The sequence below is a fragment of the Frieseomelitta varia genome, unplaced genomic scaffold (assembly GCF_011392965.1).
Source record: "Frieseomelitta varia isolate USP_RPSP 00005682 unplaced genomic scaffold, Fvar_1.2 scaffold_184, whole genome shotgun sequence".
Taxonomy (NCBI): domain Eukaryota; kingdom Metazoa; phylum Arthropoda; class Insecta; order Hymenoptera; family Apidae; genus Frieseomelitta; species Frieseomelitta varia.
In genome coordinates this window covers 267,466-289,524 of record NW_025109572.1, presented here as the reverse complement: position 1 = coordinate 289,524, position 22,059 = coordinate 267,466, and the positions used below count along the sequence as shown (strand labels likewise).

Here is a 22,059-nt window from a genome sequence, read left to right as displayed (position 1 = left end):
CACGTTTCGTCCATTGTTGAACGCCGTGCATCTCAAGTAAGCATCTCATTCCCTTAACCTTTTCTTTTCTTTTCTTTTCGTTTTTTTCTTTTCACTACAGAAGAACTTGGATCGTTCATCGTCGCTCTGCGCTCACGTTTCTCTCATATCGACGTTCGGGGGGTTTCAAACAGAGAATTATACTCGAAATTAATATCTTTTTTTCTTTTATTGAAGGAAAAAAAGTCGAAGGCTTTTTATTCTTAGGATTATATAACTATACAAAGTCTAGGTACACATAACGAGGATTTGAAAGGGGGTTAACGAACACTGAAAGCTAACAACATCATATTTGCTAACGTTATCGTAAGTTTGCGGTGTAACACAGGTGAAGGCGCGATATCTTTGAGCGTTTGGTGCACGTTGTCGCATCGACGGTGCCGTTTTCAAACGTCGATCTCCCGAACAATAATTTATAACAGAATTTACAACAGAAAGAAAAATAAACAACAATATCGCGAAGGCACGTACCTGTACGCGATGGTTCTCTTTATCGCACACGTAAATAAATCCAAGAGCGTCGGTGGTGATTCCCCAGGGATAATTAAACCGACCGTCGGCGGTCCCTTGGGAGCCGAAGGCTCTGAGAAAACGACCGGAAGGATCGAGAACCTGAATCCTATGGTTGTAACGATCCGCGATGATGTACTGCCCGATCCTGTTCACGGCCACTCCGGCGAGGCAGTCGAATTCACCCTCGCCGCTGCCGTACGTTCCGAACTCCTTCATGAAGTTCCCGTTGCAATCGAACACCTGTAAATTTTTAACGCCATGTATCGATCTCTTGAAAATTCCCCCCCCCCCCTGTACTGAATTTTTTCTCCATCGTTCAGGAATTTTATCAATTTCGTAATTTAGCAATTTGTGTAATAAATTCGTTCGTCCTGTTAAATTCGTCTCGCATATTTTGGAGAATGAAAATGGCACTTTAGAAATGGCACATCGCGCGACGAACGAATTTCTTCGAGATCTCCTTCGCGACAGGCGGCAGAAATTGTATCGAGGGAAATGTTGAGAATGAATTACTTGAACACGATGATTGGAGCTGTCGGCCACGACGATGGAATTGTCAGGGCCAACCGCGAGGCCTCTCGGCCAGGTAAAGCATCCGGCTTCGCTCCCCCGCATCCCGAACTTGTACAGCTGTCGCCGCTTCAGCAAGTAGTGACTCCTCCGGCCATTACTGTCGACAATTTCAACAAATTTTGTCAAATCTTCTTCGTTCGAAGAATTTCACGTTGCCTCTGTACAAACTGATTTGATCTTTATCAATTCTCCATCTTTTTCAAACAAACGAAAAACGAACTTACGAAAGCAACAGAGTGGTAAATCCTAAGAATTTAAAAGACAGCAGTGGAGTTAATTATAAACTACATATAGTTTCAAATGATAGATAGACTCACCTAGTGGAGGAACCTGCTGCCGCGGGTATACCGAGAGCTGCTGTAGGGGACGTGGGGGAGCCTGACGGGTTTTTTTGATCGTCGTCGGAGGATTCGAAGGACGTTTGACCACCGTGCCTCAAAGGCAGTCCCAGCGACAATCTCCTCGAGGTTGCACTTCCGCTGCAAGCATATCCCGCCTGAGTTGTAATCTCTTTCTTACTCAATCTCGATAGAGTCGAATTCAAATAGTCACTGTATGTACATACGTTCATTCGTACAGGATTAATGCCTCACCTGGACGACGATGGAATCGTCGATGCAGAGGTCGAGGGTTCCTTGTCTTTGGTGGTGCGATTCCCGTACTTGTTCTTCAGGTAACGTGCCCACGAGCTCAATGCTGCTCCATCCTTCTCCGTGCCAACTCTGTCGCGTTCCGGGCTCGGCTCTCTTGACTTCAGGGCGTGTGTACTCCGGCTTCTGGCCAGTTCAGACCCGGCTCCGTACTTGGCTGCCAAGTAGGCGTTCGGCGACTGGGTGGTCGGAGAGGGTGGCTCCTCGTCGAGGTCGAGGTCATCTCCGCCGAAATTGTGCGAGCTTCTGGACCGCGCCAGCCGTTGTCTTCTCTCTTTCAACGCGGCGTATCGCGACCTCGCCGACAGTGGCGAGTCGACCTCCGTCTCCGCGTCTCGTTCGCGCTCTCTCTCTCGTTCTCTTTCTCTTTCGCGTTCTCGTTCTCGTTCTCGTTCCCGTTCCCGTTCCCGTTCCCGTTCTCGTTCCCGTTCTCGTTCTCGTTCCCGTTCCCGTTCTCGTTCCCGTTCTCGGTCCCGTTCTCGTTCCCTTTCCCGTTCCCGTTCTCGTTCCCGGCTTGCCATCATCGCCGCCTGGCTTCTGCTCTTGTTCAGAAACCTGCAACATCGTCGAACGAAGGTTGGCTCGTTCAGATCGTTCTTGCTCGATCGAGAAGATCTGTTACTCTGTCGCGTAGATTAAGAGTGGAAGAAAACATCGATAGGTGTCTTTGTGTCGTGGGTTATCGATCATACGGTGGCTCGCGAAAGTATTTGGTCGTATAGTTTTTATATAGAACGTTTTTTTCACGTTGTTAAATATATTCAAGTATGATTGTAGATCACTAGATCCTCAATTCAATATCACGTTCAAGAGACATACAGACCCTTGTGCAATTTCATACGTTACGCGTGTTTTATGAAACGTTTTGAAATTTCATTAACGCTGTAGCACGAGACTCGTCTGTTGCGATTATATTGGCAAAGTTTGAAACTAACTCGTAGCGTCGTTTGATGTTACAAGATACTTAGTAGCTAGTACGTATTCGCAGAAATCACGAAATTATTTAAACCAACATCATTGATAAGAAACTTTGGTAATTGGTTCTGGTAATTTCAGACAACTAGTAGACTGACATTTATTTGTAAAACGTAACGTGACAATAACTTAATCACCTTTCAACTTCCAAGTACATTGTCGGATTTAGTTTCAGGTATAACCAATACAATTATGGCATACATGTGTTTCGCTACAGTGGCAAAGAAATTCCAAAATATGAATTCAATGAATATGGTGAGCGACATATGATGGTCGACATGAGTCGAAACACCTTCGCTAGCCACTACGCTGGTGTTAGAAGCGACCGATTCCGTACTTCGTCCGGTTCACGGATCCTCCGCGCAGATTATTTTTCGAGCAGAAAAACTGAAGCTTGAACTCTCGAAGCTGTTAACTCGGAGTTACAGTTGTATGTACAATTTAGTAACATTTAGCAATATCTTCTTCCGACGAATATGATACAGTTCGTGACGTGTTTCGTTCCCTGAAACCGAATATCGCGATCTCGAGGTGATAGTCTCAGCCTGTCTCTTCTAATACGCTCCTATATATGTTATATATGCGCTGGCATTCATTGATAACCATACGTACGTTCTATCGTCGTGATGTATCGCGTCACATTTTCTCGCTATTATATCGTTGCAAGTGTTAGTTACCATTCTATCGTGGGATCCATGGCAATTAGTCACAACGTGGTATAAATCTCATGTGTAATCAGCCGTATATCCATGGTGTGCCGGGTAGTGAAAACGGATGCATATCTGCCGTGTTATATATCAATCTGTAGCGCGCTGCTTGATACGTCGGTTCTTTATCACGGTCCTCATAAATCGCGGGAAGTGGCGAGTAAACGGGGCACCGCGTATCGCTGAAAGCAATTTTATTTTATCCCGGAGAAAGTGGATCTTTTACTTTCAATTATTATCTCTCTCTCGACAAAATTCCTACTGCTTCTCGACGCGAGATCGAATCGTGTGTCGAAACGCGTGAAAAAAGTCAAGCTACGAGGAATGTCTCATCTTCGTTCTTTTAAACGTAAGATATCAAATATCTTGTATCGAATTAAGATCTGTAGACCGGGGAAAATTTTACGTTTATAACTATGCATTGAGTTACTTTGTGAAAGTACTTTGTAGAAGCCGTACAATTTTTTTATTAAGTTTCGGAATTTGTATCACGTGGTGATGTAAAGTATTTTAAATGCGCCACGAACATCTATCATCCGATGATAGTATTTGAGAGTTCAATTTGTTTGTTACATTCTTCATTTCTCATTGAATTCCCATTTCATTCAAACGTGCCTCTCTCAATATTGCACGCGGTAAATATGTACGACAGCGGAGTTATTGCAAACGGTAGTCTTAAAATTTTAAGATCGCCGTCAACCCACATTTTTCTGATCCCTTCGTGAACCTTGGTGCAACGACCTGGTGCCCTCCCCCTCGAATCGAATTTCCAAAAGTTCCGGTTCACCGTGTTTTCAGGCCAGAGGGAAAACTCCAGAGAGAAAGGCTGGCTTTAAACATTATTTAAACAGCTAGATCTTGCTGGTCGGGTAGCTTTCACGAGGGAGTTTTCGAAACGATTCTCCGGCTAGCGCGTTTAATGTCGGTGACGTCGAACGTATTGGAATAACATTCGCGTTTCCAGTCAAGTAGACTACAGACCGATATAGCTCGGCTGACTATCTGTGCACCGGCGGATATTTAAAGTAACAAACGAGTTATATTTAAACCTTTTGCTGCATGCCTCGAGCACGCTTCCCGCATCGCGCACAATGCGGTCACATTCTGTAATATTTCATGTGTTCTCGTGTTGGCACTCGTGAATTTCGAATTCGATGTTACCCCTATGCTATTAGACAAGCTCGGGAGAGAAAGTAACTTGGCCGCTTTGCAACCACCGATAGGATGTCTCACAATGAACTGTCATTCGTATTGCGTTACAGATGAAGTGTCTTGCGCGTTTGGTTTTTAATATTTGAACAGTTTTGAAGTCAAGTTAGATAAATATTGTTAATTATGCAACCTGTGTCCAACGTCGACTGTATATTTGTATATTCGAGTCGATTTTTCTTCGAATTTTTCGTCCTAGAATAGTGCTTTCTGAAGAGCATTAAAGAATCACGGAAATTGAATTTTATGAGTATGCCTATTTTGAAATTAAATCATCGTAAATTTAAATTCATTATTTTCATATCGAATAGTTAAATAAAAGCTCTGATAAACACTAACTAATAATTTGTAGAGGAAATTTCAAAGTTCAAAATTGCAGAGAAGACGCACGAAGTGAGAGGACCTCCTAAAAACATCCAAAGTACCTTCTCTTGAAATTTCACAAAAAATTTGTATTAATTTATAATCCATTAATTTATAATCTTGCGATCTCTGCTTTCGCAAAAAAAAAAAGAAAAAAGAAAACTTTTGCCTTAATGAAAAGAGACGCGAAATATCTTCACCGCGTACACTGCATCTGTGCCTCTCTCGTGGTTGCAAAGGGGTTAATGAAATTCGAAGAAGCGTTTGTTAAATCGTTTCAAAGTTTCGTTGTTAAAGTCGTTAAAAATCGTCTGATTAATTTGTGTTGCAAACGACAGCTTCGTTCGGCTCGACGGAAGCATCGTTGCGTTCTCTTCAAGCTGCATTTAATACTAACTGCTCCAGTATCGAAAACGAGCGTTGTCACAACACATGTATGATACCTTGATCGTGGCCTCCTACGTGTGGATCGATTTTTACCTTCTCCTCGGAACTACATTTTCGTCGAGTACGCTGTAAATTCGTAGTATGAGCGTGCGTGCATCTTGATGATGTTGCAACAGAGTTTTCAAGTAGCGGTCTAGAGGGAGGGGTGTTTTAAATACAGAGAAAGGGTTGAGCGGCTTCGTGAAAGCATCTCGCTGGAGGGAAAAGGGTGGTGGCGTGTGACGAACGAGTAACGAAAGGACTTCACACGATCAATTCTGGCGAGAACGTTCAATCTGTTAGTGCAATAAATAAAGATGCATTTTTTTCCTCTTCTTCTTTTTGTTTTTTTTTTGTTTTTCTTCTTAAAAAAGGCGAGGGGGGGGGGAGATAATATACGAATATACGAGTATACGAGGGAAAAGTGAACGATAAAGATAACTTGGAAAGATATCCCCTCGGGGGATGAGACGAAAAGATAAGAAAGAAAATAATCTCAAGAGAGGCGAGAACAACAGAGACGAGTGTAACAAAGAGTAAGACAAATAAACAGAAAGACAGATAGTAAAAAGTACAGAGAATTTACAAGTGGGAGACGCGGCGTCTCTCTGTTCCCGTTGTTCTTGTTAACCATATGCTTATCTAAGCTGAGGACAAGTTGACAGGGAAATAAATAATACGAGTTATCACAAAGAAATGCAGTTTATTTACCACACCAACAAACTGACGCAAGTCTATTCACTAGGAAAAAAGAGTACAAAAAAAAAAAAAAAATGTACAAATGATCAACGAGAATGACGTAGCGGGAGCGGGAATGGCTTGGTCACGCGTTGCGCGATCGTGTAACGACCAAACGCAACTCTTACCGCGAACTCGTCGATTCTCTCGAAAATTTCACAGAATTACAAAATCTAAATGGAAGACACAGACGACGAGGATGTATCGTGCGAATCGTCGAAATTTTCTTTCGCGGCTCTGACGTCAATTACAGAGACAGACAATTGACAATTTAAAGAATTGGAAAAATGACACGTCGCGTCGATCGTTGATGGATCTGGCTGAAGCGTCCGCGACGGTGAAAGTTCGTGCAATGTTTAAATTAATTCCAATTAATTCTAATTCTCCTCAGAGCGAATAATTATTGCAGTGCGAGTAAACACACAGAGAGAAAGAGAGAGAGAAAAAAAAGAGATTTTCCTTAATTCTGGGACATTTCTCGTAAATGCAGTTATCATTCTGTCATTCACAAGCACGCGAGGAGAAATAATATTTTCACGAAATGGCGATGGGAACGGACGAGCGTTGGCTCGTTCAGTCGGAACGCGTTATACCGCGTGACACGTGCCATTAGCGCGACCGCGATTTCCGTCGATGAAGACGATACCAGAAAGCATTTACTTCAGCGTGGACTTAAGCTGCACTGCAGGAGGACGGTTTCTCTTACTATGTACGCTTAGTATTGCCGACTAAAGCGATCACTCGATTCTTTTTTTTTTCTTCTTCTTCTTTTCTTTTTTCTTTTCTTTTCACTTCCGTGTCTACGAAGCTACGAAGTGTATTGAGCAATCAGCGGGGATTAATCATCGCGGGTGATCAACGTAGGAACAAGAGAAGTTATGCTAACGATCGTACGTACGATTATCACAATATATAAAATGCAAGTATTTCACCAGACGATAAATACTCGAGCCGACCGAGGTCTGAGAACTCCCGGTCCGTAGAACTCCGTTTGTTTCGTTTGCTTTCGAATCTCGGCGATTAGTGGATAGCATCGATGATGTATCGATTGGAAGACGTTGGAGGTGCCAAGCAGCAGTTTCCCGAGACCGGGTGACGAATAAACAACTCGCGCGCGAATCTAGATGAAACGATGATACCACCGTTCGTAAGTACTTGGAATTCAATTGAAAGATATTTTGGTTCTGCTAAATTGAAACTGAAACAAGTACTTGAGATATATAGTTGACACTCGGTACTAAATCTAATACCAGATTGATGATTCTCATTTGAAGTATGTTTCATATATAGTGTTTCTTCCAATTTTATGTAACAATCAAATGGCCCTTTAATATTATTGTTTTTTCTTTATTTTTTTGTTTCTAGATTGAAGAGTTTCGTTCGAATATGTATTTTATACGTGGTATCTCTTCAGACATTTTAATTTTATGTAACAATCAAATGGCCCTTCAACACTGTTAAGTTTTTCTTCCTTTTTCTCTTTGGTGTTACAAAGCCAACGCTTTAAAATAATATTTACGAACGGTAGTTGCCGGTGAACTACTATTCTCCCTCTTGTTCGTTCGATTGCTTTCTTCTCGATGTCTGTTTCTCTTTTACGGATTTAAAACAAACGTCCTATCCTCGCGCGAAAGAAGCACAAACGTGCGCGCGCGTGTGTATGTGTGTGTGTGTGTGAGAGCGATGGAGAAGATTGAAGCGAACGAACTGCGAGGATAAAAATAACAAACGAAACGCAAAAGGAGAAACTGCTGCATCGGACCAACTTGCTGTTTTGGAGTCAGTCTCGTTCGTAGTCCGTGAGAGAGTAGCGTTTGCAGTCTTTTACCACCAAATACCGACGAACAACGACGAAAAAAAAAAAAGAAAGACGTGACGAGAACGTAAAATAGAAACAGGGGGTTGGAAGGGCGAAGAGAAGAGAGAGGCGGTTACAGGAACAGATTGATTAGAACGCTGTAACACAGTACGGACACACAGAAAACGGTGGTTACCATTTGCATCGGTATAGCGATATCGACACCAGGCGCGTCCTCGTTCTCGTTGCGACTTTCGCTCTCTTTCGATTGGGCAGCGTTCGCGACTAACGCGCCGTTCTCAACGTTAGCTCTCAGTACGAGGTCGGTCGTTTGGGAACGAATCGTGCTCGTCTCGTCCGTGCTCTCGCCCTCAACGTCTCTCCCGGCAGACGAGTCGTTCACCTTGTTCAAGATCACCCACCCGTTCTCTTCCAGGTTATCGGGCACCATCGAGTCTTTGCCACTTCCTTTCTCGTTCGTCGATGGACCGTCGCGTCTCACTCGCTCCTTCTCGATGCTCGCTGGATTTTCAGTCGCGTTTGGATTTCCAATCACCGGTGAAACGGCCCGGTCGGATTCGGTCTCGGACTCGTCGGACACCAGCCAACCGTTCTTGCCGATGCTACTCTGTCTGTACACCCGATTTCTCGACAGACTCCCGGACGACTCCGACGTGCCCGATGCTTTTTCATTTTCGGTCGTTCCGTGGCCGTCTTCCACTTTGTCGGCGTTCTCCTCGTTTGAACCGTCGTGGGAGTCGTCGGGATCGATCGACTCGAAACTTTTCGAGATTCTCCGTGTGGTCTCTGCCTGCAGATCCTGATCGGTAATCACCCATCCGTTGTCGTCGAACAGCTCCTCGATACTTTTCTCCTCGAGTATCGAGGAACTTCGCCGCTTGGCGCTTCTGTCGTCGTATGGCTCCAGAAGCGTGTGACTGTCTTCGGAATGAGAGTTGGACGGTACGTTTGACACGGTGATCCGCTCGGTTTCGGAACTGGTCGACTCGTCCTCGCTGGAATCGTCCTCGCGTGGCACACTTCGCTCTGGCGACGGAGTACGACCTAGCTCCGGACTTCTCCCCTTTTTACTCTTTATGTTGCTATTCTCGTCTCTGGATTCCTCTTCCTCGTCCGTTTCCGAACCGCTGTCGGTAGTGCTACCCGATTCGCTCTCCGAATTCGATTGCACGTTCTCTCCGAGACGATCGCTGTACCGATTCGCGTACTCGCCTCCGTTGATGGCCGTTTCTGGCGAGGTCCCCAAGGATTCGTCGAAAGGTCTCGCGATCGTTTTGTCCGGATGATATCCGCTATCTCGGGCAGCGATCGGCAGTCGCTCGATCCGAGCGGATAACGAAGAGTTCACGTCGTTCCCCGAACGACCTTCCACTAACGCGTCTTCGTTGACCACGCTGCGGTTCTCTATCCGACTATCTCTGTCGTTACCGCTACCTTCGTGACTTTTGGATCTGGCCGCGGAGGAGGAGAAGGATGAGGTGACGGTCTCGTCGGTGTCCGTACTATCGTCCGGTACGTGGGTCCGTTCGTTGTTCGACTGCGGTTTAACAACAACCATCGATCCGTCAATATCGTAATCCGCGTTCGTAGCCGCGAGCCCGTCCACCTCGACATGATCGACGGTTGACGGTTCATCGTGTTCGTCACTAAACGTCCTAAAACGATTACGGTCGTGGGGGTTATTGGAATCAGAATTGGCCTGATGATGATTCTGACCGTGATCTACGTGTGCTACGAACCTGCTGGTGTAGCCGGCCGGTGTCGTCGCCGCGCCGCTCGTTGTCGTCGTCGTCGCCGTCGTTGTCGGGCTCGTCACCGAATGCGCGGGACTTCCTCTCGGCGACGAATACCTGAGACACGAGTTGATATCGCTCGATATTCTAGTTTCAATTCCACTTCAGTTCGCATTTTTTCCGTCGGACCTCTTCGATCTCTAAATCGACTCTATTCTATTTAAGAGAGAGAGAGAGAGAGAGAGAGAGAGAGAGAGAGAGGGAAGCTTTCAACTACTGCTGGGAATTTCTGATCGGTTCTTGAAAGTTTATTAGCTCGAAACGCGGCTAATCGGAATTACCGGCGATTCTGCTATCGACCCCTACTTATTCGCACACCGGTTTTTTTTTTTCTCTCCTCGAATCGAGTCGCATCGAACTAAAGAGAGGTAGATTGATTTTTGGACGAACGCCTCGCTTGGAACACCTCTCGCAAAATTCAGCTTCGAGCTTTTCACGTTGTTTGATCTACGTATAGCGGGGCGAGTTTGTAAATGGAGATAATTCGTAAAACTCGTAAAGCTGACTAAAATTCCATCACGAGGTGAAACCTCGATTAAAAATCTAACAAAATTTAGAGGCGACCCCCTCTAAAAACTGAGAACAGAGTCTGTCTGAAACAAATCTCTACGACTCGGATCTCTGTCGAACAATAACAAATTACTTTGAAAAAAAACGAAGTACTTTCTCGAAATTCCAAAATGTTTCGCCGCAAAGTCAAATTGTTCTCCACGTTCTCACGTTCTCACGACACGCACGTGCGGGCCGACGATGGATTCTCGCACGGTGTTAACGTTGTTAATGGAAACCTTCGAATTAGAAGTCCCGGGGTAAGGTATATACTTGCCTGGTGGTCGGCGAGTCCTCCTTGCTGCCGCGTCTGGCCTCCGCGCTTCGAGCAAGCAGCGGCCCGATGTCAGTTCTGGCCATCGCCGATTCGTTCCTCTGACGATCCTGGGCAGCGTTCGACACTGTCGTCGCCGACGTCGTGGTGGTGGTCGACGGGTGAGCGTCGGTTTCCGATTCCTCCTCGGTCTCGGATTCCGTCTCCTCCGAGGAGCTGCTCGTCTCTTCGTCCTCGTCCTCCTCTTCCTCCTTCTTCTTCACGGTCGTCTCGTCTCGCGCCGCCGGGGGCGGTTGCGCGGGCGGCGGCGGAGCTGCACGGTTACCTAGCACGAGAGAATTCTCAGTCGTAGCTAAATAAATATCAACGCTCGGCAGTCCCGGCCCTCCAAGCCGGAATTACGCTACCGGGGAACGTTATTTGGATGCAGGTGGACTCGTTAATGGCGCACCGGTAACGACGTTGCGATCTCGGGTCGTTAAACGTTCGCTCGCAGAGATGGATGGTCTCCGGGTCTTTTAACTTGGATCTTTGCGCCGATACTTGACGTTTTTACGCTCTCTCAAGTCTCCACAACGTGTCGCGATGCGTCGTCGATAAATTTTTGTATTATTGTTAATATTATTAATATTATTAATTCATTTAAAATCAAAATTTAATATGCAATTTATATGAAATGTAATAATATTTTTAGAATATTGTTATTTATTATATAATAAAATTATATATTATTTATATGTTATTAATACATATGTTATTACATACTTATAATAAGTAGTACTTTTATTTACTTTTTAAATAAAAAATACTACTTATAAGTATGAATATGTATTAATTATAATTATATAAATATAATAATATTATTATATAATATATATAATTATGAATTACTGAACGTAATTTGCGAACGTCCTTTTCTCTTTTTGGTCGTGGTTGTAATTTTGCATTTTCGTGGACACGATCTTAGAGAAAATTTTGTTTCGTCTGCTAAATCCTGTAACGAGCACTTTACTTTGCATGTTGCGCGCATTCTGCGAATATTTTCGTTCTTAAATGTTCCAAATGCATCGTGAATATCACAGCAAACGCGGATAGACGGAAATACATTTCGCGGGGGAATTTTCTCATTAACTATTTCCGTTTATCTTATATTCTCCCTTTTAATAAATACCATCTCCCATAAAATTGTAACCGTTACATTTATAAAAATGATTTCTTGCACGTTTGATATTACCAAGTATTATATTCAAATGTGTGTCGTTTTATCTTCTCGCGTGTAACGTACAATTACATTATATTTGAATACGTTTGAATACATGTTTAATGCATATATTTGAATATGTTGAAGGAATTCTAAAATCACTTGAACGGAAAGAAAGGAAATTTGATTTATCGTGCTAGAAGCTAGATGATCAAACAGTATCGACACCAAGAGCCACCTGTACAGTTACATTGTATTTGAATACGTTTGAACATGTTTAATGCATATATTTGAATGTGTTGAAGGAATTCTAAAATCACTTAAATGAAAGGAAAGAAAGGAAATTTGATTTATCGTGCTAGAAGCTAGATGATCAAACAGTATCGACACCAAGAGCCACCTGTACAGTTACATTGTATTTGAATACGTTTGAACATGTTTAATGCATATATTTGAATGTGTTGAAGGAATTCTAAAATCACGTGTTCAATCACAAATGAAAAGAAAGAAAGGAAATTTGATTTATCGTGTTAGAAGCTAGATGATCAAACATTATCGACACCAAGAGCCAATTGTAAGCGAATGATACATCTCACGTCGAAACAGGCGCTCACCTGTGCCTAAAAAACGGCTCTGGAAGGACCGCGACGAGGGAGCGGTGTTGGCGTTAGCGTTGGCATTGGCGTTGGCGTTTGTGTCCTTGGGGGTTGGTGGCGTGCCGCTGTGCGGCGACGAGACGGTGGATGTTGCGTTCGACGCCGGTGCCCTCGACAAGTATTTCTGCTTCATTTCCTCGGCGGTGAATGGCGCGCCGGTGCTGCGGATTCCCGATCCTCCCGAGCTCTCCGAGCCGGTGCTCGAGTCTGATGAAGCGCTTCTCGTCGCAGGAGTGTGGGTATCCGTCGAAGTTCTCCTACGAGCAACGATATTTCAATTAACGACTTCCTCGAGTCGGTAAACTCCAGAGCAGAGCAGCCGAGGTGCATTCGTATGCCCGTAATTTCTACCGATGATATTAGTTTACATCGCGCCGCCTCCACCCGCCCAACCACCCCCTTCTCGTCCCGTTGCGCCCTTGCAATTATTTCGCCTACAATTCATCCATTTTATGGCCGTACGTGGAACGCTACACGATCGTACCGCGAAATCGCGGTGCAGACTTCTGGATAAATGATCAACAGGGGGCAATAGTTGCGGAATTGTTCGAAGTACTTGGAATTGCTGTTAATACAGAGGCGAAATAACACGGTTGAAGGTGGCATTTAAATTTCAACCGACACATTTGCCAATACTATTATTAATTATTCAACAAAGTAGCATTTGAGAGTACACGGAGAGAAAGAACAGACTTAATTTTGATCCACTTGAAGATGGACGTTAATTCATATGGTTTCTTTCATACGGTATAACACAGAACAAAACGTGATACTATCAATTCAACAATTATACCGTGACACTACATTCTGTGACTCGGGTGAAACCGCTCGCAGAACTTGGGACATTCCGTGGAACCGATCGCTGTTTACCGAGCGGGCATAAATCAGCCTGTCTGACTAGATACGCGCCACTACTACTGAAACGCGCACCGAGATGCTTGTGACTTAATGTTGCGATGGAATTTGATCGGATTATATATTTTGCTACCAGTCACAGGCAACTGCGTCGTCTTAGCGAATTTATCGTATTAATAAATCGCGTATTAATAAATCAAGGAGACGCGTCGATTAGTAAGTGAATAATTCTATGGAAATGCAGTAGCTAACGAAAGTACTCGAACGTTTGCACACGCAACGATTAATAAAAGGAATCTACGTGTCAGATCAATTTGTTTAATGTGTAACGTGATATCTACGATAAAGGGGAAAGTCTCGGAGATTGCCTCGCTAAAGTTAGAAAATTATCCAACAACGTAGGCAGTTGTTGCAACGCTTGTAACAGTGACACAAGCATGCACAATATTCACGAGAATATCCGATCGATTAGAGATTGACGATTTGACGACTAACAAACTCGGCAAGTGTGTAATTATCAGAGCGTACCTGGCGGGCATCGGTCTTCGCGTAGGTTCTTCCGGTTCTCGTTCGGCGGGCGCCTCCCTCGGGGGTGGATGAGCAGGTGCAGGTGTCGGTGCCGGTTGTCGTTCCTCCACCGTTTCGGTCGCAGGTGCGGCCGCCGTTTTGTTCTGCTTTTTAATCCTAGAAATCTCGTCGTCCTCGCTGGTTTGCCTCGCCATTGCTGTCGGCACTTTTCTCACTTGCACCTGCACGCGACAGAAAGAATATATTTAACCGGTACGGCGGGGAAAGGGGGAGGGAATGAAAAATCTCGTCGTTGAATCTTCGGGATCGTGTTTTCCTCGAATCTCTTTAAATATTCCATTATTTTTCCTCCTTTCTTCCCCTCCCTCCCCCTCCCCTTTTCCTTCCTTCTATGTGAAGCGTGCGTGAGGATAAATTATTCATTGGTGATTAGTTGGTTAGCGAGTCGAGATACTTTTATGCTGACGGCGTGTGCATCGGCGCGTATGTGTATGCGGTAACATGCGCGCTGGGACGCGCATTGAAATGCTAGCGTTGATTTTAAAATGCTGGCCAGCGAGCGAGCAGACGTGCGATAGCGGGAGACACAGAGATAGGATTTGTCGCAAGTGTACGCGAGAGAGAGAGAGAGAGAGAGAGAGAGAGAGAGAGAGAGAGAGACATAGACAGATTAATTACTTCCTTGATGAGCAAAATATATATTCGTGTATTCGTACGTTCCATTCGTATTATAATAGAATATTTCGTACAAAAATATACAACGGCTATATCTACAAACTAATTTCATTCACTTGGGGGAGGTGTCTCGGGCTATTTACATATTTATGAGTCGAGATCAAAGTAACACACATTTCATATTGCGGCACGCTTCTGTGTTCACCGTTTGCGAAGTGACGAATTATTTTTAAATTTCGCCCAGATTTATTCCCTTTTCGTGTCCCCTCGTGGAAAAGGAGAGGAGAAGGAGGAGGCGGAGGAAGGCGATAGACGTTTTCATCCCTGTATCCGTATCGGTCGGTGCGCACGTACAGGCCGAACGATCAAAAATTTAGTTCCCGTTGAATCTCATCCAACGTGATATAACGCGAGAGATTCCGAGCTACTTTTCGTTCAGCTCGGGCCATTGAGCCGCCCCTCGCGATCATCTGTTCCTCCCCTTGCCGTAACGAGGCAGTGAATCTGTGCGGAAACTCTCTGCTGCGGAAAGTCACTGTCGAAACGAAATAAATGGCCGCGTGAAGTGGACGAAGGTAGTGACGAAGATCAATCAATTCGACCGTTTCATTTCTGAATTGTCCAGGAGAATACGAAATTCGGACACGAACTGGCTAATCAGCCTAAAAAGTGACTGGATTACACGCGACGTTCGATGGTATCGTTGTAAACCCGATAGTTTCACTGTTCTCGTTTTCCTTTCGACAGAGGAATCTACGAGGATGTTTCGCGAGGTGGCGGTCGCCACCAGGAAATCGATAACCACAGTTGAAATTCAGCACAAACTCGATGACGTCGGATAAACGGTTCGCTCTTTTTTTTTCCCCCCCCGATTAAATTTCGCAAAACGAAACTGTTGCGTGCGACGCGTTGTAACTACAGTTTTGCAATTGAAAAAATGCAAATTGCGTCGACCCGAGCCGGTAAAAGAGAAAAAAGGAAAACGCAAGCACGGTTGGATACTCGGTTGGATATTCTCCGATCCGATTACCAAAATTCTGTATTACAATACAGATTCAGTTGACCAACGGTACGATGATCGATAACAGCTTTAGCCAATCTGGTTGTTTCGTCGTAGCCTCTGTTAATTAATTCTTTACTCTCATTATTAAATATAAGACTCTCTGTTCTTCGTGTTTAACCCTTTTCCCAATTCTCGTTTCATTCGCTCTTCGCTCCTCACTGTCAGCCAAAGAGATTCCGTGAACGAAATAAAAATCGAGATCTCGAGACAACGTTCTGTCGACTGTTTCTTTTTCTTTTCTATTTTTCTCTGCCGAGGTGGACGTTTCGCGGCGTCGAGATAAAGGGATGAAAGTGCTATTCATTAACCTGAGGTTTCGGTGGTTGAGGTTGTTGAGCTGGATGCGACGCCGGTTCCTCCTTCTTCCTTTTCCCGGCCCTCTCGTACTCTTGAAGCTTCTTCATGACGCGCGGCGAGTCCGTCAGCCGAAAAATCCCGGAGAGCGGTCCGCGTGCCGCGTCTTCTGTGTCCAGAACACGTTCACGAAGCCCCGAGGTCTCCTGCGGTGTCGACGTGAATCGCACGGTCGACCTCGAGTCGCCGTCCGAGTCGTCCCCGTCCCGGTGCCGCATGAATCGGCTTCTGTACCTCGATTTGTTCCTCGGCACTTCGTACTCTGGCGCGTCGTACCTGTTCGAAACAAATCGTTCCATTAGGTATTTCTTCTCCGACATTGGCGAAATTGTCGGATTCAAAGGCTTGCGTATGTTTGCGACGGATTCGAGAGATCTTTGAAAGATCGGATGATGTTAGAAATTTTAGTTAGATGATTTGACGTGATTTGAACAACGTAGATGGGATATTATTGGGAATCACGATGTTCCACCAGAACAGAAGTGGAAGAGGACTTTGGATAGATAACTTTAGAAAATAATTATGACGTCCAGAGTGTTAATTTCGCAAATTGGAGACAGGATGATCGGAGGATATTTATAATGGCACCTTCGGATATCAGATTCTGAAGATTCAGTTGGACGGTACTCAAGAACTTTTCAGACAAGAACTCTAATGTCTAGAATTAATTTTCTAAATTAGAAACAAGACAGTGGAGCGTCACGGGTTTTTGTAAACATATCAAGTTTAGAAAGTTCCAGAGGAGGACGATTTTTGTCCTAAAATCTTTCGAACAGTAAATTTCATAGAACAGAATTTCAATTGTAATTAACTATATTCACTGTTTTTCCAAACTTTTTCGTTAACGATCTGACGTGACTGAAGAGTAACTTCTCCAAATACTGAAAGATACTAGTTGTTCACAATGTGCGAAATGAATGCGAGTTGTAATATCCGAAATTAATTTTACGCGTGGAAGACGATGCAGACGCTCCCCCTTATCACTAACAATTCCACTTCAATCAGGTAACCTGACAACGAAACTCTTCTGCATCACGATGAGCTATCGTCTGTCTTTGCAATCTCGAGTGAGATGTATCATAGTCACGCAAGTAACGGATAGAAAAATTTGTGAATTCAGATTTAGACGAGTGCGAGGAGATTTCTCTCGTTGCGTTCGTCGAAGGAACAACGACATTCCCGTGCTAACGATCATCGTTTCTTCCAGAACGAGCTTCGAGACCCGAATTGAAAACGTTTCCACCTCCTTTGGCGCACGATTTTCTGGAACTGGGTTATCCGCGTGTTTCAAGGCGGCGCGCTCAGTAATAGATTCGTCGGGTTTATCCGAGTGTTGCTTAATTATCGCCCTGCAGACGTGCGGATCGCTTGGTACAGTGAGAGAGAGAAAGAGAGAGAGAGAGAATCAGGAAGGAAGATCGACCTCGTTCGTACGCTGTAGTCCGAGACATGGATGGGGAATTTGACTCTCGAAATTTTCGATTTTTATTCAATTCGGTGAGATTGGTTTCAGAGTTTCGACTAGCAAATATTCAGCTAGAGCGTTGTCCGAATTTCTCGGCCGGGAAATCTCGATCCTGATGCTTTCGAGATCGTGTAAAATGAAATTTAGTCGTTACCCGGCTCAGTCTGACAGCGGCGAGTTTTACGCTGGCAAAACGTAATAAAAGCCGAATAGTTAGCCGGAACGAAATTTCGGTGCACGGAACGCCGTCGACGAGTTCGCGTGCCACGGTTTCATATAATTACCCTTGATCATCAGTCAGAAAACTCCCGAATTAGCGACAATAGTCATGCAACGGGAACGTCGTTAATTGCAGCTTCTTGCAGTCGGAAATCGAGGACACGAACTACTGGAGCGTTCGTAGCTCGTGCGTTTCTGTTAATTACTGTCGCAAGATGCATTGTACACTCTTGTTCGTACTCAACACTTGGAAAACTTTCGTACGTGTATATTAAACGGGTGAAACGCGTTTCGAAATTTTACTAACAGGACAACAACGCCCGGATTGTTATTGGCAAAAGTTTGAAACTGATCTGAAAATACGTACGCGTAGCGACAAATTTCATTTATATAGATGTGAAATGTCTGTCCTTAAATCTTCTTAGAAATTACATTCCATATTTCATTGCAACTACGAAGTATACTGTCTCAATCGAATAAATGAATAAAGATGATCTCATTGAATATCGAAACTTACTGGTACTATAAATAAACGATCAGTTCAAGTAGTTTTGTGATTTCTAGGAAATATATGCTTGCACCGAATATATATATATATATAACAAATATCAAGGGTAGATTCTTCGGTTTTAGCTCGTCAACATTGTGGATAATCGGCTGTTTAAATAATTTCGCAATTCCTCCGAAATATAATTTTCGCACCAAGTATTTTCCGACTAGACATTGGCTGCGCGATTCGATTCAGAGGAATTTACTTTGAATATTTCGTACATGTTTGCATATTTCTGCATGTTTAAATTCTCCATAAACCGAGTTTCGCACGCACACGCACATACACACACACACACACACACCTACGCACACTGTTGTGCTGACAGTAAAATTTCAGGATGTTCCGCATAGCCGCATAGCATAATTCGTGAAAGATTCCAAGTAAGTTCGAACGTTCTCGCGGTCGGGGAATGTTGCGTGTGTGTCAAGAAGGTTGGCCTCTCTGGGATTTGCATTTTGACGAGGCGGTTCAGTGAAACGGGACCGGACGGCGCGCGTATTACACGAAATGGTCGGTAATTAAACTGGACCATGCCTATTTCGGCCTCGAGGAAGTTGTTCCCGGCCCACGCCGGGGAAAAGATACAGCCAGTGGAGCCTCGTACGTATTTATAACATTTGCTAGAATAGATATGTGGGACATCGTGAAAAATGTATGCCCACCACGGATCCCGTTTGGCAATATTCCAAAGTAATCTACGGTCCACGGTCAAACACGTTTTTACCGGTCAGCCAGCTATAGCCAACGAGATGCCTCTTTTCTCTACAGCCGTCTTCATTTTCACCGAGTGATACTCCCTCCCTTCCTTTCACCCTGCGACTGAGAAACCCAGTTTCCCTGGTTCAAAGATACCAGCTACCTCTACACCGTGTTGCCGCATTGTTCCCCTGCGGAAACATTCGAAACTAGTCGTCGCACCAAAGCAGTCAGCGCTACGCATTTCCTCACCGCGTTTCTTGACGAAATAAACGATTCTCTCTCGGTTGCTACGCAGTATTTACCCTCGACTACTTCATAAACAGTAGATTCATCCAACTCCAACGTTCTACGTTGTTCAGCTCGATGCATATGCAACACGTATGTACGTACGTACGTTTATTCTCAAGGGGATAGGCCACTATAATAGTTCAAAGATGTGAGATTAACAACGTTTAGAAAAGAGAATTGGCCCCCTTTTATCTCCGAAGTGTGTTCTCCGACTCGAGAGAGAACCCCCGCCGACATTTTTCTTCTTGGAAACATCGAGCGCCATTATGCAAAGAGGATGTATCGCGAGGAATCCTCTAGCAGCGGATAGTCGAAACTTTTTTAGTCGCGACGGGGAGAGAATGGCTCGAACAATAAATAAACGTCGAAAAAAAAGAAAAAAAGAAAAAAAGAAAAATTGTAGAGGGGATAATTACTCGTATTCGGGCACGTATCGATTTCTCGCCAGTCGCTCTTCCTCCTGCTGTCGGTACTGCGATGCCAGACGGTGGTCGCTCTTGCTTCTCATGAGGCCCGGTGATCCTCCAGGAGGTGCCAGACTGCTCGAGCTGCCCAACAACCCTCCGCTTCCGGTCTCCGGCTTAATGTTCAGCTCGCCGTAGCCGGCTACGTGGAGGACCAACTGGTTCGGGTCGTGTGCCATCACGAAACGCACTCGCCGACTGTAATCCCCGGCCTCGTACTCGAAGTTCCTGCAACCAGTGTCGTAAATTAGAGCCACGGTGTCTCACCGTTTCTCCCGTTGTTTGTTTGTTTCGTTGAGTTGTTGCCGGTCGTTGCCGGTCATTGTTACATTGTTAGGGGAATTCTCGAGGAATTAGCGAGGGAACTTTTAGTTTTCGCTCTTCAACTTTCTTTCAGTAAGCATTCTTTTCTATCCTCGGAAGAAGAGCGGATTCTTGTCAAATGGCGAGTTCATTTCCTGCGGAAACGTTGAAATGAACGCTCGCCTCTTCGTCGGTGAAGGAGAGATGGATAGGATTTTTACGCCCTTGGAATTCTTGTGTTTTGTTCGATTTGGAAAATTGATGAATAGTTTGTCGTTGTGTTCCTTCATTTCGAAAATGATTTATTTTGCAACTGGTATTTGCTTGAAACCTGAGTTGTGATTGACGGACAAGATCTCGCGATTTAGTTTCGTTAAAATCACGTTAAAAAGAAAAAAAAAGCAATTAGTTTTACAGAATTGCATTCAGTCGTGTTTCATTGGGGCGAACGAAGAAAATTCAGAACAATTAATGTTTCATCGAAGCAACGATGTTACGAATATTTTCTTAAACTTCAGCTAAATTTCAGCTAAATTACTCAGTAATTGCTCGCAAATTAAACCGATCAAGTTGAAGAAGATTATACTTAAAATTTAATTGATCAGTAAATTATTTTATAATTATTTCACGATTTAAATTCGTACTCAGTGATCTTACAATTTGTAAGATCCAATGATTCTGTAATTTAATATTCATATCCAATAAATTATTCGTCTCGTGGGTGCATATTGCACAATGAAGTGACGAATTCAGACGAAAGGTATTAAAATCCTGAAAAAATTCAAATTATTTCATTTTACTTGTTACTGCCAGTTCCGAACGTTGTACGAAATAGCTGATCTCTTGTTAGTATGTACGTAATGTCGTTCAACCTTGCGTTCTTACCACGCCATCGACGAGAGCTCTTCAATGTTGTACACACAGTTTTTGCCCTTTCTTGCTCGGAAATTTTGCACGAGCTAGGACAAAAACCGCGCGACAAACGAACACGAGACTTCGCTGCGTAAAACCGAGTCGACGTTTAGTGTGCTGTCGTGTCGCGAGCCGAGCGGAAGGTATAAAATAAAATTCCGAGTTGCGCGGAATTAAAGATTCCGCTCACGTTAATTCGCCGTGTAAAGTCGAGCGCAGAAGTGTCGTGCGTCTCGTTTCGAGCGGTTGTTTATCTTTCTTTGTGGGAAAGTCGTTTCGCGCGATATCGGAGAAGCAGTTTGAATGACACAGGCAAGGTACAAAGGAGCCCCACGTGTTTCCCATAAAATTGCGACGTAAGTTTCATTCACCTTTCGATCTTCGAAGTGTAAGGATAATATCCTCCTCAGAAAGGCGTGTCGATTAAATTGTATGATATTGCAACTGTAATTGCGATCAATGCGATGACTTTCATTTGTAAATTTAATTTAATATTTTTTTTGTACCTCCTCGTCACTGTCACTTGTCTCTGGAACCTATGATTTCCGTGGAATTTAATCCTTTGCACTCGACTATCCCTTCTGAGGGGACATTGTACTTGAATCTAGTCAACAGAACTTTCTCTTTTTATAATTTGCTTGTCGATAATTATAACGAACGTATACATCTGATGTACAACAGTATAATATCTGAACAGACAGTGAAAGTATATAATACCACGTAAGAAGAGTAAAAGAATTTTAGAAGATAATTGACTGACTCAACAATTCACATAAACTAGGCTTCTTATTGCTTCTTACGAAAGTTTAAAAAATGGTGGATGCTATTTTTCTAAAGATTGAAACCATGTGTCATTAACTCTAGTGTATTATGCTTGTTCTAACAAACCCGCAATGCACGTTGACGATCACACGTTAGAAAGTTATGATCAGCAAAATTTCGTGTTAGATACCATTCGAATGATTATTTCCAATCGCTGTATCAACTTATTTGATGCTTCGTAAATAAATTGCTGGTAGATGATACGAAAGAGGTTTGTCGAGGGTAAAGAGTTAAAGAAATTGGCAAATGAGCGAGTCAGTCGACGTCAGCGTTCGTCTTCTTTTCGCGATGGAGGAGAACGAAGGAGAAATGAAAGATAGTCGTAATTGGTGGTCTGACGGTAAACGCGATGCTCGATAAAGCAACAAAAAAAA

At 43.9% G+C, this 22,059-nt stretch overlaps 2 protein-coding genes across 13 annotated transcripts in view; one reads left to right on the top strand and one right to left on the bottom strand.

Moving 5' to 3' along the window:
• The window catches only part of LOC122538978 (RING finger protein nhl-1), a 64,844-nt gene that overhangs the window by 1,275 nt on the left and 41,510 nt on the right, over nucleotides 1-22,059 (bottom strand). For 7 of the 12 annotated variants that reach the window (XM_043673525.1, XM_043673526.1, XM_043673527.1 and 4 more), the window contains 12 exons: nucleotides 19,601-19,876; nucleotides 15,915-16,236; nucleotides 13,869-14,089; nucleotides 12,444-12,742; nucleotides 10,632-10,953; nucleotides 9,752-9,862; nucleotides 8,414-9,667; nucleotides 2,290-2,330; nucleotides 1,719-2,229; nucleotides 1,443-1,604; nucleotides 1,066-1,222; nucleotides 511-792 (listed from right to left, as the gene is read on the bottom strand). In XM_043673525.1, the coding sequence (XP_043529460.1) occupies nucleotides 511-792; nucleotides 1,066-1,222; nucleotides 1,443-1,604; nucleotides 1,719-2,229; nucleotides 2,290-2,330; nucleotides 8,414-9,667; nucleotides 9,752-9,862; nucleotides 10,632-10,953; nucleotides 12,444-12,742; nucleotides 13,869-14,089; nucleotides 15,915-16,236; nucleotides 19,601-19,876 (3,958 nt within the window). Of the gene's footprint in view, nucleotides 1-510; nucleotides 793-1,065; nucleotides 1,223-1,442; nucleotides 1,605-1,718; nucleotides 2,331-8,187; nucleotides 9,668-9,751; nucleotides 9,863-10,631; nucleotides 10,954-12,443; nucleotides 12,743-13,868; nucleotides 14,090-15,914; nucleotides 16,237-19,600; nucleotides 19,877-22,059 lie in introns of those variants that run through there. The other 5 variants (XM_043673524.1, XM_043673532.1, XM_043673535.1 and 2 more) reach the window with 5 other exon arrangements.
• The window catches only part of LOC122538980 (troponin T, skeletal muscle-like), a 66,133-nt gene continuing 65,093 nt past the window's right edge, over nucleotides 21,020-22,059 (top strand). The window contains exon 1 of the mRNA XM_043673536.1: nucleotides 21,020-21,219. The gene's annotated coding sequence lies outside the window, so the exon portion shown is untranslated. The remainder of the gene's footprint in view (nucleotides 21,220-22,059) is intronic.